Source organism: Sinocyclocheilus anshuiensis, unplaced genomic scaffold (assembly GCF_001515605.1).
Source record: "Sinocyclocheilus anshuiensis isolate Anshui unplaced genomic scaffold, SAMN03320099.WGS_v1.1 scaffold2275, whole genome shotgun sequence".
Classification (NCBI taxonomy): Eukaryota; Metazoa; Chordata; class Actinopteri; order Cypriniformes; family Cyprinidae; genus Sinocyclocheilus; species Sinocyclocheilus anshuiensis.
This window is the reverse complement of record NW_015542331.1, coordinates 29,135-44,195: the sequence shown is the minus strand read 5'-3', so window position 1 is coordinate 44,195 and position 15,061 is coordinate 29,135. Positions and strand designations below refer to the sequence as shown.

Genomic DNA, 15,061 nt, shown 5'->3' with positions numbered 1-15,061 from the left:
CACACACACACACACACACACACACACACACACACACACACACACACACACACACACACACACACACACACACACACACACACACACACACACACACACACACACACACACACACACACACACACACACACACACACACACACACACACACACACACACACACACACACACACACACACACACACACACACACACACACACACACACACACTGCATTTGGGTATGTTGGGCTTTAAAAGCAGAAAGTTTGAGCCAAACTTATGCCACATATGGCTTTAAAGGAACAATTCCCCATATATGACAATTGTGTTATCTTTAACTTAACCGTCATGCCGTTACAAACCTGTATGACTGGAATGCAAAATAAGATATTTTGCTACTCCATTTCATACAATGAGGACTAAAGCTGTCATTTTTGGCAAGTAGTTGACAATAAAAGAGCAGCCTGGATATTCTGCCCAACATCAACAAGGAAATTAATACTCTGGTTTAATGTGACATAAGGGTGAGTAAAGGATTCCTGCAACAGTTTAAGAAGCCTGGATTTAGCCACTAAATGCGAGACTAGTTTAAAACTTGGGTTATACGAGTTCTGAACACAAAGGACATGGAAGGGTTCCTGACAGGCAGCCAATCAGACCCCTTCCCATGAGCCTCTGCAGCTGTGGGGCCCCTCAAGGGTCCAGAATGAAGCTCCGCCCAACTGAGCCAAGATCCTGTCAGTGAAAGAAAGAGAATCCACTAGTGCCAGACAGAAAAACAAAAGAAAGAAAATGCTCTATTAGTCTCTTTTTTATGCATTTATAAAAGCTTAAATCAAGAGTTTAATAGTGCAAATATGGTTAAGGCGTGTATTCGTGCGTGAGTGTGTAAGGTGATCTTTCCCTTGGGACTGCAGGGAGTTTTCGGTGAGTATTTTAAGGCTCTGAACTATAGAAAGAAGGAGGGAGAGAGATGCACTTCAACTCAACATGACATGGCATTCATAACCCATGTCAATAAAGTGACAGGATGTTGAACAAGGAAAAAATGTAAAGCGGGACTTTATTTTATCCTGTAAAAAATGAGAAAGAACTTTCTTTCCGAAACTAATCTGTCATTGGTCGAAACTTAAGTGGCCTTGATGACATCATCAATAAAAGAATGTCGTTTTAGAGATGAAGCAAGTTGATACTTTTTGATAATAGATTGACAAGGAAAAAAATTTGGAGTAACATGTAGAATACTAACAAGAGACTGCATAAAGTGCAAATAGAGTCAATTCTGATTACATGTTGATAAAAAAAAAAAAAACACTAAAATTGAAAGAAAAGAAGAAATGGATTAGAAGTTTTCGCTGATCTGTTGACTTAAACGACTATTTCCTGACAGTTCAGAACATCAACCCTCATGCTGACATAGTTCACAACTGCCACCTGATCACAACAGGAAGCCACAGGTGTGATGTGGTCACCTGACACACCATGAGCGGTCATGTGACTCAAAGCACAGAGACAAAAACACAGTCGTAAAGGTCACGCACACCCTTGCCTGTCCAGAAACCAGGTCAATATTTGTTTTCATTCCTAATCATGATCATTTCCAGGTTTTATCAGTCTGAAACACAATCAATGACGGCAACTTTATTCAACTTACAAATGCCATTAAAAACAAGCCTATTATTTCACAGATTAAATCATTTTATGTTAACTAATACTCAATGAACCATGTGATGCCAGCAGTCAATTCTAGAGGCAGCACAAGTTGTGAACTATATATAAAAAGAAAGGCTTTTTCTTTGGAATAACATGCGGTGATGAATCATTCACAATAACCAGGAAGAACCAGGAACGTGTGTTATGAAAAGTAAACTGGGTCCATTTTAAATGTATTTTTCTTTTTTCTACTTTTCTTTTTAGGAACAATCCTGAACATGCATCACATAAATTTGCCCTTACATTAGTTACAGGCTAACATACTTGTATAAACAAGAACTATTAACAAAAATAAAACGTATTAACAAATAACAAACAATACCGAAAATAAATATAAAAAATATTTAATAACAATAACAACAATACCAGATATTTAATGTACAATAATAATACCTACTAATTTAATTTTGATTTAATGTAAACTTAAATACACGTTCAACAACTAAAGGTCTACAAATGCAGGACATTTCTTCATAATAATCAGACAAAATGTCAACGAAAGAGCATTTAGGATGCGTTCTTTAAAATAAACGAACAGGGCCGGCTGTGTCTAAATTTGCCCCATGAACCGGCTTGGCGCTGATATCTCCTGTTACCCCCAGAGAAATGACCCTGCCGTACGTAAACGGAGTTCAAGAGCATCTGCTAAATGACATCTACCCACGCTGTTCTCAGTGAATGTGTTCATGCTTCTCATTTTAACCCACTGAATTTACCTTCCAGGCATCTGAACACAGAGAAAGAGTGAGGATAGGAAGTGCGTATTATAATGCAACAATGGTGTTCAAACATCTGCAGCAATCTGAACAAGTAGTATATCTAGCAGATGTCTTGTCAGGTGACAGATGATGGATTTGGGTTAAATAAACAGGTAACTAAATAAAACAACAATTAACTTAACATTCAGATTCATTACTTCCCAATTTAATGTGGTTTATTTAGGAAGCTCATCTCCTTACAAAAAGTACCATGGTATTACTATGGATTCTGGACACCGTCTACTCAAAAAGAACATTGGAAAAACCCTGGCATAATAATATAGCACTTAGTCAATACACTGGTCCAATGGCAGCTCCAAAGTGCTTTTTTATGGAAGGGTGGAGAGATTGTTTGCAAATCTCACACCTGGCCATAACCCAAAATCTACAGTCAACACACACACTAACAACCGTGAAAATCCCATTTTAGATGTGCCTTTCCCATGATATCATGCAGAAAGCACCAGGAGGTAGTGAAATGACAGGTTTAGCATAGATAGAGAACACAGTTAGGCAATCGCTCTATTGGCACGAGGCGAGTCACGCACGCGCAGTAGCGCAGCCGATGACGCCACACTAATGAATTGTTTATGCTTTTAAAAAAATAACTTATGATCGATGATTTTAACAAACTCGTTAGTTAAACGCACTAGTGACACAGTAACGATGCATTGTTTTAATATGTTAACCGGTTTAACCCTTAGAGCGATGGATTTTGGGGTTAACGTTACTCCATGTAACAGGCCGCTTCAACCTTTAACGTTGAATCTAAACCATACACAATGTATCGATTATCTCGTCTGGACAAATTAGAAATTACATATAAAACACTGACAAGCCATTACTGTCTTTGACTCCTCCGGCATCAAATCATTATTTGTCAGTCAACCCGCATGTTAACGCAAACTTTAGCCAAATAACCTCAACAACTACAATAACATTAATCCAAATATACAGATGAACAGAACGACGTTTATTAGACAACCAAAACAGCATTCGGAACTCTAGAATGTGATTCTGAATCAACTGATTTCAGGTGATTCACTCAGCTGATATGAATCAGTTAGCCGGTTAGCATACTAAAGTCCAGAATCAAGGCCTAGTCAGCACATCCTCACACATTTAACAGCATTTCTGACATAAAACAATGAAGAAAACCCTCGGACCGGCTGTGATACTCACCTATAGTGGAGATGAAGGTGGTGTTGAAGGCGTCATCTGAAAATCGGAACAACACGCAGGTCTTTCCCACCCCAGAATCACCAATCAAGAGCAGTTTAAAGAGCAGATCATAGGTCTTCTTCGCCATCTGAGCTCTTATAAACACACACCGATGAGAAACCGATAGAGACTGAGAACGTGTTAAAGGGAAAGCGTGTGTGTGTTACCCGAAAACACACACCGGACAGTCTCTTCACAGCTGAATTGCTTCGATTTCCTCTGTTGACTCTTTTTTTAAACTCCGAAGGAGATGTTTAAGATGTGTGTTTCCTCTGAAAGTGTGGTGTCTGGTGTTTTTAATGTCTCTGTCTTTCTTTCTTCTCACACTGTCGGGACAAAATGGCTCCTCCGCCCGACTCTCTTTCTTCAAACTACACCAGCGATCCGATTCAAATGAAAGATATTCCGCTTCATCCCAGCGATGCCGAACCGCACAGATCTCGTTTGACAGCTGGATCCGAACCGATAGCCTGTACCGGGTCCGTTTGTGGAGTTTGGAAGAGGACAAACACAGACGACCAACCAACCGCCGTCGCCTTCGAATGGAGCCACCACGGCGACACCCTAGATTTCAGAGCCACGCCTCTCTTCCCGCCCCTACGTCAGCGCCTGGCGTTGTGATTGGCTGAACGCGCCGTTTTTCAAATCCATCTCGAACGCTGATTGGACGGAGAGCCAACCGTCTGGAGACATGAGGGCATTATTGACGTAGCTTTTTTGGGGAGGGTGAATGCAGCTGGCGCAGCCCAGAGCCTGGCCCCTAACGACACTTCGTGGCCCTACAGTCAGTTTCCGTCAGCCCCAAGCAGCGCTGCTGGGTGTGACTGGGTCACCGTGACGAATCGAGATGTTAAGTCAAACCCGGTGATGTCAGTCCGGGCGTGGCGCTTTTAGAACATTTCCATATGTGACCCTGGACCACAAAACCAGTCATAAGGGTCAATTTTCTTTTTTATTGAGACTTATGCATTATCTGAAAGCTGAATAAATAAGCTTTCCATTGATGTATGGTCAATGTTTGACTGAGATACAACTATTTAAGAATCTGAGGGTGCAAAAAAAAAAAAATCAAAATATTGAGAAAATCGCAGTTAAAGTTGTCTAAATGAATTTTTTAGCAATGCATATTACTAATCAAAAATTAAGTTTTGATACATTTACGGTAGGAAATTTACAAAATATCTTCATGGAACATGATCATTACTTAATATCCTGATTTTTAGCATAATAGAAAAATTTATCATTTTGACCCATACAATGTATTGTTGGCTATTGCTACAAATATACCCGTGCTGCTTATGACTGGTTTTGTGGTCCAGGGTCACATGATTATCCGCTGACAATGCCAAAACGTGGTATTTTGGTACTTTTAACATTGCAATACCATGGTACTGTCATGGAACATGTCCAAACTATGGAATTATCATGCACTTACAGAAATATCCTTATATTACCATGTTCTTTGCACATTTAATGTGGTTTTCTTGTGTAGCCTACTTTTTTAAAACCAAACATAGTGCATACATTTCAGTACTATGGTGAAAATAAAGTTTAAGATGGGGGGGTTTCGTAAAAATGCAATTTAAGAACATTTTGGGTTAATTCTCCAAAGAACCTTTCTACAAACAGTTCAGTTTTTCCTCAATTGCTTTGGCTTAGTAAGTATAATAGGTTCAGAGCAATTAGTTTTTTTCACACCAGTTAACTTTAACATACCATTGAAATCAAATCTGTAGAGAGAGATAGAATAAATATGAAATTTGTAGCCTATAAAACAAACATTTGTGTTGACCACCATAGTGAAAAACAATAAACAAGTATGGCTCACACGAGTCACAACATTGTGCAGACTTGCAATAGATTTGCAATGAGAAAGAACCATTTTATTTCTTAGTGTCAAGAAAATTGTAATAATCTGAAAAAAAACTTTTTCCCATATAAAGGAACTTTTTGTGCATTGGAAAGTTTCAATAGATGGTAAAGATACTGTAATGTCAATAAAGAGAGAAAAGGAGGCCTACCAGTATCCTAAATGAAGAGAATAAATCAAAATGCCCCATTTCCAAACTATCTGCAGACCAAAAACAGTAAGAATCATCTAATTTTCTTGCTGGAATGAGTTCTGCTCTCATGTCCTGTGAGGTTTGAAGAATTCGGCTATTGTTTGTAAGTCATTGGGCAACATTTTCCCTAATGCAGCTGTAAACATGCCGAAACCTGCTGTGACTCAGACAAGCATGGCTCAGAGCTGCTGGAGGTTTTATTCCTTTATATCTGTCAGTGAGTCACTCCTGGAGCTCCATTTTCCTGTTTCCAAACCTTGCCGCTCAACGCCGCATGAATCTGGAATATTAGAGGAATTTCTTTGTGTTCAAATGTTTCTGTTTCTATTTCATTGTTTGATCATTCTTCTCACTAAAAGCCAAGTGTGAGGGGGGGAAAATTTAAATGTAGTTCTTCCAGTTTCTTGTTCTCAGGGTTCCTCATATCTTTTGACTGCGTTTTAAGCTGTCCGACAAAAGTTACACAAACACGCACAGTCAGCAGAGGCGTAGCTGAGTGTTGTAAGTGAATCTGATGCTATGTGAGTCACAGTGGAGTTAAACATCTGGTTCTGTTAAATCCACCGGATGTCATTCAGAGTTTGAGTCACGGCATTCAAAATCTGTTTCTACGTGCATAGAAAAAGTTAATAAAAATTGAACAGAATCAATTATTTAACGTGTCTTTGACATGTAAATTAATTAATTAATTAAATTTAATGTAAACTGCCATTTACAGTACATTTATCATGCAGATAATTTTATAATATTAATGTTATCCACCTAATTTTTAACATAACAGCGGGCGCGGGCGGCCATGTTTAACTTGAATGAGCGAGACTTCCGGTGTCATTTGCTTAGTTAATTATTTTACCTGTCCAAAAATAGTCCGGTATACTGCTTGATATTGCAATCTGGTAGCCTATTTATTATCACATCATTTTATTATTGTAATAATAAACACGCTGGTTTGTAGCGCAAATAGTTTTACTGTTAACTGCACTTTGTCATTCTTCATTTCTTCTATTTACCTGTAGCGGTTAATGAAACGGATGTCTCGCACATTTACAAATAGCTTACTTCCGCCCTGCAAAATATTATGTATGAATGTATTTATAATATATACTATTTGCGGATCATTTTTCTAATAAATTCGTTTGTATAAGCTCTTTTCTGAATGTTTTCACAATTGTTCCTTGTTGTAAAGAGTGCCTTACAAACACTGCAGTTACACAGCATGCCATGTATTGATTGAATACATACAATGTTATTGTCTAAACGTTTTAAGGCTAAAAATGTTGAATATCACATTTCAAGATTTTTTACTGCTAAGTGTCTCATCATGAGAGGACGCATAGCTAACAGCCATCATTGCAGGCCTCACGATCAGCTATTTCAGGGTGGATTGATTTCGTCCAAGATGTTTCTCTAAGTGCTTTTGCTTCCCTCTGATAGATTATATGCACAAACCCTTCTTCCCTCACTTGAAACCCAAGAGCTAGTCTGGTCAAATTCTAGTGTCAAGCTCACTAAGGCTAATATTAGTGGTCTAAGCATTCTCTGTATGGGTCCTGAAAGGGAATATAGCCAGGGATGAGACTTTTGATTAATCATTTAGAATATTACTTTGAAAAAGATAGGAGCATTATGTAGAGCCTCTAGTGGCCAAAAATGAAACTATATATTACAAATCCACTAGATGGCGCGATTGATGTACGCTTAACCAACCCAAAGCTTAAAAATGGGAACCTGATTTTAATTAACCCGCAACACACATGATAGATAGATATATATATATATATATATATAAAATGTGTATATTAATGAAAAAGTATATTCCTAGTAGGCCTATATCCACTACTCAAAGTCAGTTTTAATGTAATTTTATCTTCACATAAAAAAAATGTACAGCAGGGCTATTACACTACATTATAATAGTGTTCAGTCTTGAATATTTGGCTGGATTTTTGGGCTTTCTCCTTTTTCATCAGTGTTTGCACATTTTTGGCTCAAGTAAGCAGATGGGTAAAAATGCAGATACAAAAATTTTTTATAGCCTTAGTGCGAGTTATGAATAATGAACAATGAACTGAATGAAAGAATGATGAACAATAAAATTGAAAAAGTAAATTACATTGTAAAAAATATGGTTATTATAGACTATTTTATTTTTTTTTAATTTTTTTTTTAGCCTACATCTTTTTTTGTAGCCTATGTATTGCATTAATTTGCATTGTATCAAGCACTGATCTGATCCGTATTTAATCTAATTGAACCAGCATTAAACCTAGCTCCAAATCCCAAACACCTCTGGGGTCTTCCGCTATGATCGCACTGATGCAGGAGACTGTGTGAGCGTGTGTGTGTGTGTGTGTGTGTGTGTGTATGTGTGTGTGTGTATGTGTGTCTATGTGTGTTATAATGTTGGCATTTACGCCCTTTGTTAAACGATTTTGCCCTTGATTTTCATAAAGCGGTTTATAAATATGAGTAGCTGCTATTTTCGGCACATATCAACTTTTTTTCTAATAGTTTAAATTATTTAAGGACGATTATGTATGCATAAGATACAGAAACTAGTATAATGCACGGCATAATTTTTTTCTAAAGTTGAATTAATTCAATTGTAACACATTTGTCTTTGTTCAGTGGGCCTATTATTTTATTAAATCGCCTGGATCGCATTTAAGTCTGTGTAAACACATATTGTATTATATTTATTTCTCTAATTTAAAATAATTTTATCATTTGCAATCAGAACGCTAAAAAATTCTTAAAGAACTGCATTTATTAAAGTAGTCTATTAATAGAAATTGAACAGAATCTGTAGTTCAGAAACATCCTAACTCGGAATTCTGTTTAAAAACCATGGTAATTTCTCTCAGCAAATATACTTTTTTTTTTCTTTCAAATCTAAGTCAAACATTGAGTTATTAAATTTCTGTAATAGAGCAGAGCCATAATTGCTTAAAAATTCAGTGTGCCTGTTTCTCTTGCGAGACCTGGCAACCCTGATGTGAGTGTGTGTGTGTGTGTGTGTATGTGTTTGGGCAGGGCTGCAGTGAAGCGCAGCTGATGTGTGTGATTCTCTGTCAGACGCGTTTGTATTTCCAATCTTCTTGTGTTTCGGTGGAAATCGGTGAGATATTTTGAGTTTATGATTTCATCCATACGTGTTCATGACGAAACCGCCTTTATCTTTTATTCATTCGTGCAGACCGCAGAGATTTGCACCGGGACTGACATTATGCGCTCGGTAACCGGGTGATGCTGATGCTGACATCTTTCATCATCCATCTGCTTTAACGGGAATACTGCGCTCATTCGTGATCCATTCATCTCGCAGACGGGTTCAACATGTCCATGAAAGCAAAAAACGGCGAGGCGGTGAAAGTGGTGGTTCGGTGTCGCCCGCTCAACCGTAAAGAGGAATCGATGGGGTATGAGGATATCGTGCAGATGGATGTGAAACTGGGCCAGGTGGCCCTGCGGAACCCCAAGGCGGGTCTGGGAGAGCTGCTCAAGACCTTCACGTTCGACGCGGTTTACGACGGGTGTTCCAAACAGAGCGACCTGTACGACGAGACGGTGCGACCGCTCATCGACTCGGTTCTGCGCGGCTTCAACGGCACCATCTTCGCGTACGGACAAACGGGAACCGGGAAGACGTACACCATGCAAGGCCAGTGGCTTGACGCCGAGAGCCGTGGCATCATCCCAAATTCGTTTGAGCACATTTTCACGCACATCTCGCGCTCTCAGAAGCAGCAGTATCTGGTCCGGGCCTCTTATTTGGAGATCTACCAGGAGGAGATCCGAGACCTGCTCACCAAAGACCACAGTAGGAAGCTGGAGCTGAAGGAGAGCGCTGACTCGGGGGTCTACATCAAAGATCTGTCCTCCTTCGTCACCAAGAACGTGAAGGAGATCGAGCACGTGATGAACGTTGGGAACCAGACCAGATCGGTGGGTTTTACCAACATGAACGAGCACAGCTCGAGGTCTCATGCCATCTTTATCATCACGGTGGAGTGCAGCCAGCTTGGGCCGGATGGACAGAACCATATTCGCGTTGGCAAACTCAACTTGGTTGACCTGGCTGGCAGCGAGCGACAGACCAAGACTGGCGTCCAAGGAGAACGTCTGAAGGAGGCCACCAAGATCAACCTGTCCCTCTCCGCTCTGGGAAACGTAATCTCTGCGTTGGTGGATGGACGAAGTTCTCACGTTCCCTACCGTGACTCTAAACTCACACGGTTGCTGCAGGACTCATTGGGCGGGAACGCCAAGACCATCATGGTGGCCACGTTGGGACCGGCCTCCTACAATTACGAGGAGACCCTGACCACCTTGCGTTACGCCAACCGCGCCAAGAACATCAAGAACAAGCCTCGCGTCAATGAAGACCCCAAAGACGCCCTCCTGAGGGAGTTCCAGGAGGAGATCGCCCGGCTGAAAGCGCAGCTGGATAAACGCGGCATGCTCACCAAGAGGAAGAGGAGGAGCAGGAGGCTGAGGAAGATCGGAGATGGTGGCGAGGTAGAAGAGGATGATGTTGAAGATGAGGAGGAGGAGGAAAACGTGGAGAAGGAGGCGCAGGAGTACATGAAGGAGCAGCAGGAGAAGCTGGAGAGAGAGAAGGAGGCCATCAGAGACGATCATTCTCTGGTGGCGGAGGAGAAACAGAGACTCCTGGAGGAGAAAGAGAGGATGATGAGGCATCTGAAGAAGGAGCAGGAGGCCACAGATCTTCTCACAGCCAAGTTTAAGGTGAGTACGATTGTGTGTGTTGTGTTTATGGTTGTTTCAGGTTCCATTGATGCGTGTATGTGTAGAATGAGTTTAAATTGAATGAAATTTGAAATTTGAAACTTTGAACGATTGAAAGAACTATGAAAAATTCTTTATATACAGTTATTCGTAAATTTAAATGATATAAATAATAAATATTTAAATCAAAAACAGACAGATGAATAGATAGATAGATAGATGAGAGATCATTAGACAGATAGATAATAGATAGATAGATAGATAGATAGATGAGAGATCGGTAGACCGATAGATAATGGATAGAGAGACAGAATGACAGAAAGATGATAGATGGATAGATAGATAGATAGATAGATAGATAGATAGATAGATAGATAGATAGATGCACAGAAATATGGAAAAACAGTACAATCAAAAAAAAATAAAAAATACACAAAATCATAGAAAATATGCAGTATGGAAGAGACAATAATGAACATTTCATGCAGTGGAAATGTGGGCTATTCGAAATGTCATTTTTGTAAGGTTCATTGGGTTTTAGTTATTCCATCTTCCATTGCCATCGGTTAGAATCAGGCCAGCAGACGCGTCTGTCCCAGTCAGAGTTGTGCTGCTTATCGATCAAACGACAGCGACAAACCTCTGTGTGTCAGAGCAGAGCAGAGCAGAGCTCAGGATCCATGTGAGTTTCCATGTGTTTGATCTCTGCTGTCACATCACAGCGTAACCATGGCGACAGAGCCAATTCCTCCACTGCACAGTTCAACACAAGCGACTGTTGATCTTCTGAGTACTATGCGTAATCCTTTTATATCTAAACAAGACAGTAGCTGCTTTATTCAGAACAGTTTGCTTTTTTATTCCCATAGATGCTGTCAGGTTATAGAGAAGTATATTTAATAACAGGGTACAGACCTTCAGCTGTGTGTGCGAGAGCTAATAGACTCAATCACAGACGGCTGAAGGTGGACGACATCCTGCTGTGGTCAGCCAATTACGTGCTCTCGTTGTTTCTCGGTCATCATTAAGCCAATAAAAAGACAGTAGGCAGGCAGAGATTCTTTACACTGTCTGGAGTAAAAGCATTGATTACAGTTAACATGCTAACACTAGTAATGGTCTGATTCCCATCACGTGTCAGGGTTATTATCATTAACTAAAACCATAAAAAATATATTAATTTAATAATATATACACTATTTTTAAACTATAATGCATAAACAATTTTTTATAAACTATTCTAATAAAACAATTTGATATTGTATTTTTTTAAATAAACACAGTGAAATAAAAAACCTAAACTTATTAGGTTTCCAAGGCAACAATTTATAATTTCATTTAGTTTAATTTAAGTACTAAAATAACTAAAACTAAAACTAAAAACTAAAACTTAATTAAAGCTATATAGACATTAAAAAACTAACTAAAACTAAAAACAGACAAACCCACAACAAAATGACTAAAAATGTAATTAAAATTAAAACAGAAAATATAAAATATGTTAATAAAAATATAAATAAAAATGATATAATAATAATAATAAAAATAATATTTAAAAAATAATTTAAAAAAGATAAAAATGATAAAACTTAATAAAAATAAAAAATAAAAAGCTGTATAGACATTTAAAAAAAAACAAAAACTATAAAAATGACATCAACAACTAAATTACTAAAACTTTAACTAAAATTAAAATTGAAATAGCAAATATAAAAATATGATTGACTAAAAATAATACAAAAAATGTAAACTTAAATGCTGTATAAACATTTAAAAAAACATAAAAATGACAAAAACAACAAAATTACTAAACCTTTAAAATTAAAACTAAAACAGAAAAAATTAATTCAAAATATAAACAAAAACTATAATAGTAAATTAATCATAAAATAACCCTGTGTGTTCTCTGTAATAGTCATGTGATCTGATTAGTGCTGTCAAACAATTAATCACGATTAATCGCATCCAAAATAAGTTTTTGTTTACATAATATATTTATGTGTACTGTGTTTATTTATTATGTACATATAAATACACATTCAGTATATATTTTGTCAATATTTACATGTATATACAGTTATATATTTATGTTATTATATTTTATATTATATATAAATATATTTAATATATAAACGTAACATATTTTTCTTGCATGTGTTTGTATTTATATATACATAATAAATATACACAGTAGTACACACTCATATATTATGTAAACAACCACTTTTATTTTGGATGCGATTAATCGTGATTAATCGTTTGACCGCACTAGATCTTGTGATGATGTAACGCATGACATCATGTCTTCACGTGTACTGGTGCTTTATTCTGTGTGTATGTGACGGCAAAGCAGGCTGCAGTAGCTGTATCTCCTCATTCTCATATGAGAGGTGTTTGCTGAGGTTCTGGCCAGATGCAGGATGAGAGAGGGGCTTCAGAATTATAAATAACTCTGATTATTGGTGGGTCATTTCCTGACAGGTGATGATTCATCGTGACCTCATCTTGTTCCCTGCGCTGAGCCAATCACATCACTCGATCTCAAACAATAACAGCAACACAGGAAATATATCACTGCACGTCTGATTGCAAACACAACGGCTGTGTTCACAATCACATACTACTCACTGTATACTATATATATTGGCATACTATGGACAGTGTACGTGCTGCACACATAGTATGAGTAGTATGGTGTCGTTCCAAACTTAGCTCATGACTCAGTTTTTGCCCCAGATTCGTTGTGCTGCTGCAGTGAATTGAGTGTTTAATTGTGAATCCCCAGCGCTCATGTGCCTGTTTCACCTGTGGAACAGACTAAACCACTTCACACACACGTTTAGCCTTTAATGTCTGTTTACACAACTGTCTTCTAGTTTAATTATAGTGTCATTTAAAGAAAGGACATGGGGGCGAGACAGACAGACAGGAAGAGACATAATAATATAGTGTCTTGTGGATTTGTTTGTGTATGTGACTGTAGTATAATGCGGTATAATACTAGTATAATCATACTGTTTTTACAGTGTGTCGAATGTATACCAGTGTTGCTATTGTTAACAAAACTATTAAAAGTCATTTTCATTAGTCAAATAACCCTGAAATGAAGTAGAATATAAATATTGAATGCAAAACTTAAGCTAAACTGTTGCTTTGGCAACTAACTGAAATAAATGATCTAAAGTACTAAAATGACTAGAAATAAAATTAAAATATGGAAATAATCAAACTAATAGAAATGACAAAAAACACATATCAAAATGACTAGAACTTATATTAAAACTAATGTTAAAAAGAAAACTGAAAACATAAAAATAAAAACAAAATATTAATGAATGCTATAACATTATATAAATAATACTGATCGATTAATATTGCATATTTGTATAATGCAATTCCTAGGTAATTTGAAGTATACTAAAATTACTCAAATAAAATAAATGAAAGCTAAACAGAAATATAAAAAAAAATAAAATAAAAACTTAAAAAAAAAAATGACAAAAGCACATAAGATTGCTCAAAGTTATATTGAAATTAATATTAAAATGAAAACTGAAAATATAAAAATAAAACCTAATTCAAAATAATAATAAATAGACCTACTACAACATTATATAAATGATACTGAAATAATACTGATTTATATGTATTTTTGAATGCATGGAATCCCCAGATGATGGATAAAAAATGCAAAACAACTGAATGCCACTTGCTGAATTAAAAATTCAGCATAATTGTTTCACAGTATATTGTTATAATGAATGCTAGTATTCAGTTCCAAACATAGCCTGTGCGTGCTGACAGTAAACTCAGTCATTGGCCTTCTCCCAGCATGCTTTGCTGAAATATTGATGTGTCAGCGTCTATGTGTCGGTGGGCGGAGCTTCCGTTTAGAGCTTCTGGCCAATGAATTCCTCAGCAGTGTGAATAGATAATGAGCCAGACTGGTCCTGAGCTCTGTTGCCAGGGTGACGGTAGTGTGGGGGGGGGGTCTGGATGGAAAGGTCTCTGTTAAACGAGAGCATCTTCACTGCTGACTGTGTGAGTGTGTGTGTGATGACGGAGCGTCCTGCTGATGCTTCCCCGGAGGCCAGCGTCTATTTTAAACCATCTCTCTGTTTCTATCTCTATTCTGTATCTTTTTTCCATCACTACTGTAACAGTATATTATTATTATTATTATTACTACTATTTATGTCTATTTAACTTGAATTTATTTTTGTTAGTATCAAAGTAGTAATGTTAGTACCTAAACAATTTATATAAAATTATAAAACGAGTATAAAATATAAAAATATATATAAAAATGTTAAACGTAAATAAAAGAGTGCTAAACCCTTTACACACTCATGTCTAGCGGCTGGAGTAATATTTTGACTTGTATATGGTATACAGTATATTATAATTTTATATCAATTGTTTAGGTACTAACATTACTACTTTGATACTAACAAAAATAAATTCAAGTTAAATAGACATAAATAGTAGTAATAATAATAATAATAATATACTGTTACAGTAGTGATGGAAAAAAGATACAGAATAGAGATAGAAACAGAGAGATAGTTAACAATAG

The 15,061-nt window shown here is 37.2% G+C and overlaps 2 protein-coding genes across 3 annotated transcripts in view; one reads left to right on the top strand and one right to left on the bottom strand.

Moving 5' to 3' along the window:
- rab10 (RAB10, member RAS oncogene family) overlaps nucleotides 1-4,225 on the bottom strand; it is a 26,122-nt gene extending 21,897 nt beyond the window's left edge. Inside the window, exon 1 of the mRNA XM_016489442.1 lies at nucleotides 3,635-4,225. Within this exon, the coding sequence (XP_016344928.1) occupies nucleotides 3,635-3,761 (127 nt within the window). The 5' untranslated portion in view covers nucleotides 3,762-4,225. The remainder of the gene's footprint in view (nucleotides 1-3,634) is intronic.
- A 4,537-nt stretch (nucleotides 4,226-8,762) lies between these two features.
- LOC107690993 (kinesin-like protein KIF3C) overlaps nucleotides 8,763-15,061 on the top strand; it is an 18,658-nt gene continuing 12,359 nt past the window's right edge. Inside the window, exons 1-2 of one of the 2 annotated variants that reach the window (XM_016489441.1) lie at nucleotides 8,763-8,854; nucleotides 8,933-10,485. In XM_016489441.1, the coding sequence (XP_016344927.1) occupies nucleotides 9,073-10,485 (1,413 nt within the window). In that variant the 5' untranslated portion in view covers nucleotides 8,763-8,854; nucleotides 8,933-9,072. Of the gene's footprint in view, nucleotides 10,486-15,061 lie in introns of both variants that reach the window. The other variant, XM_016489440.1, reaches the window with a different exon arrangement.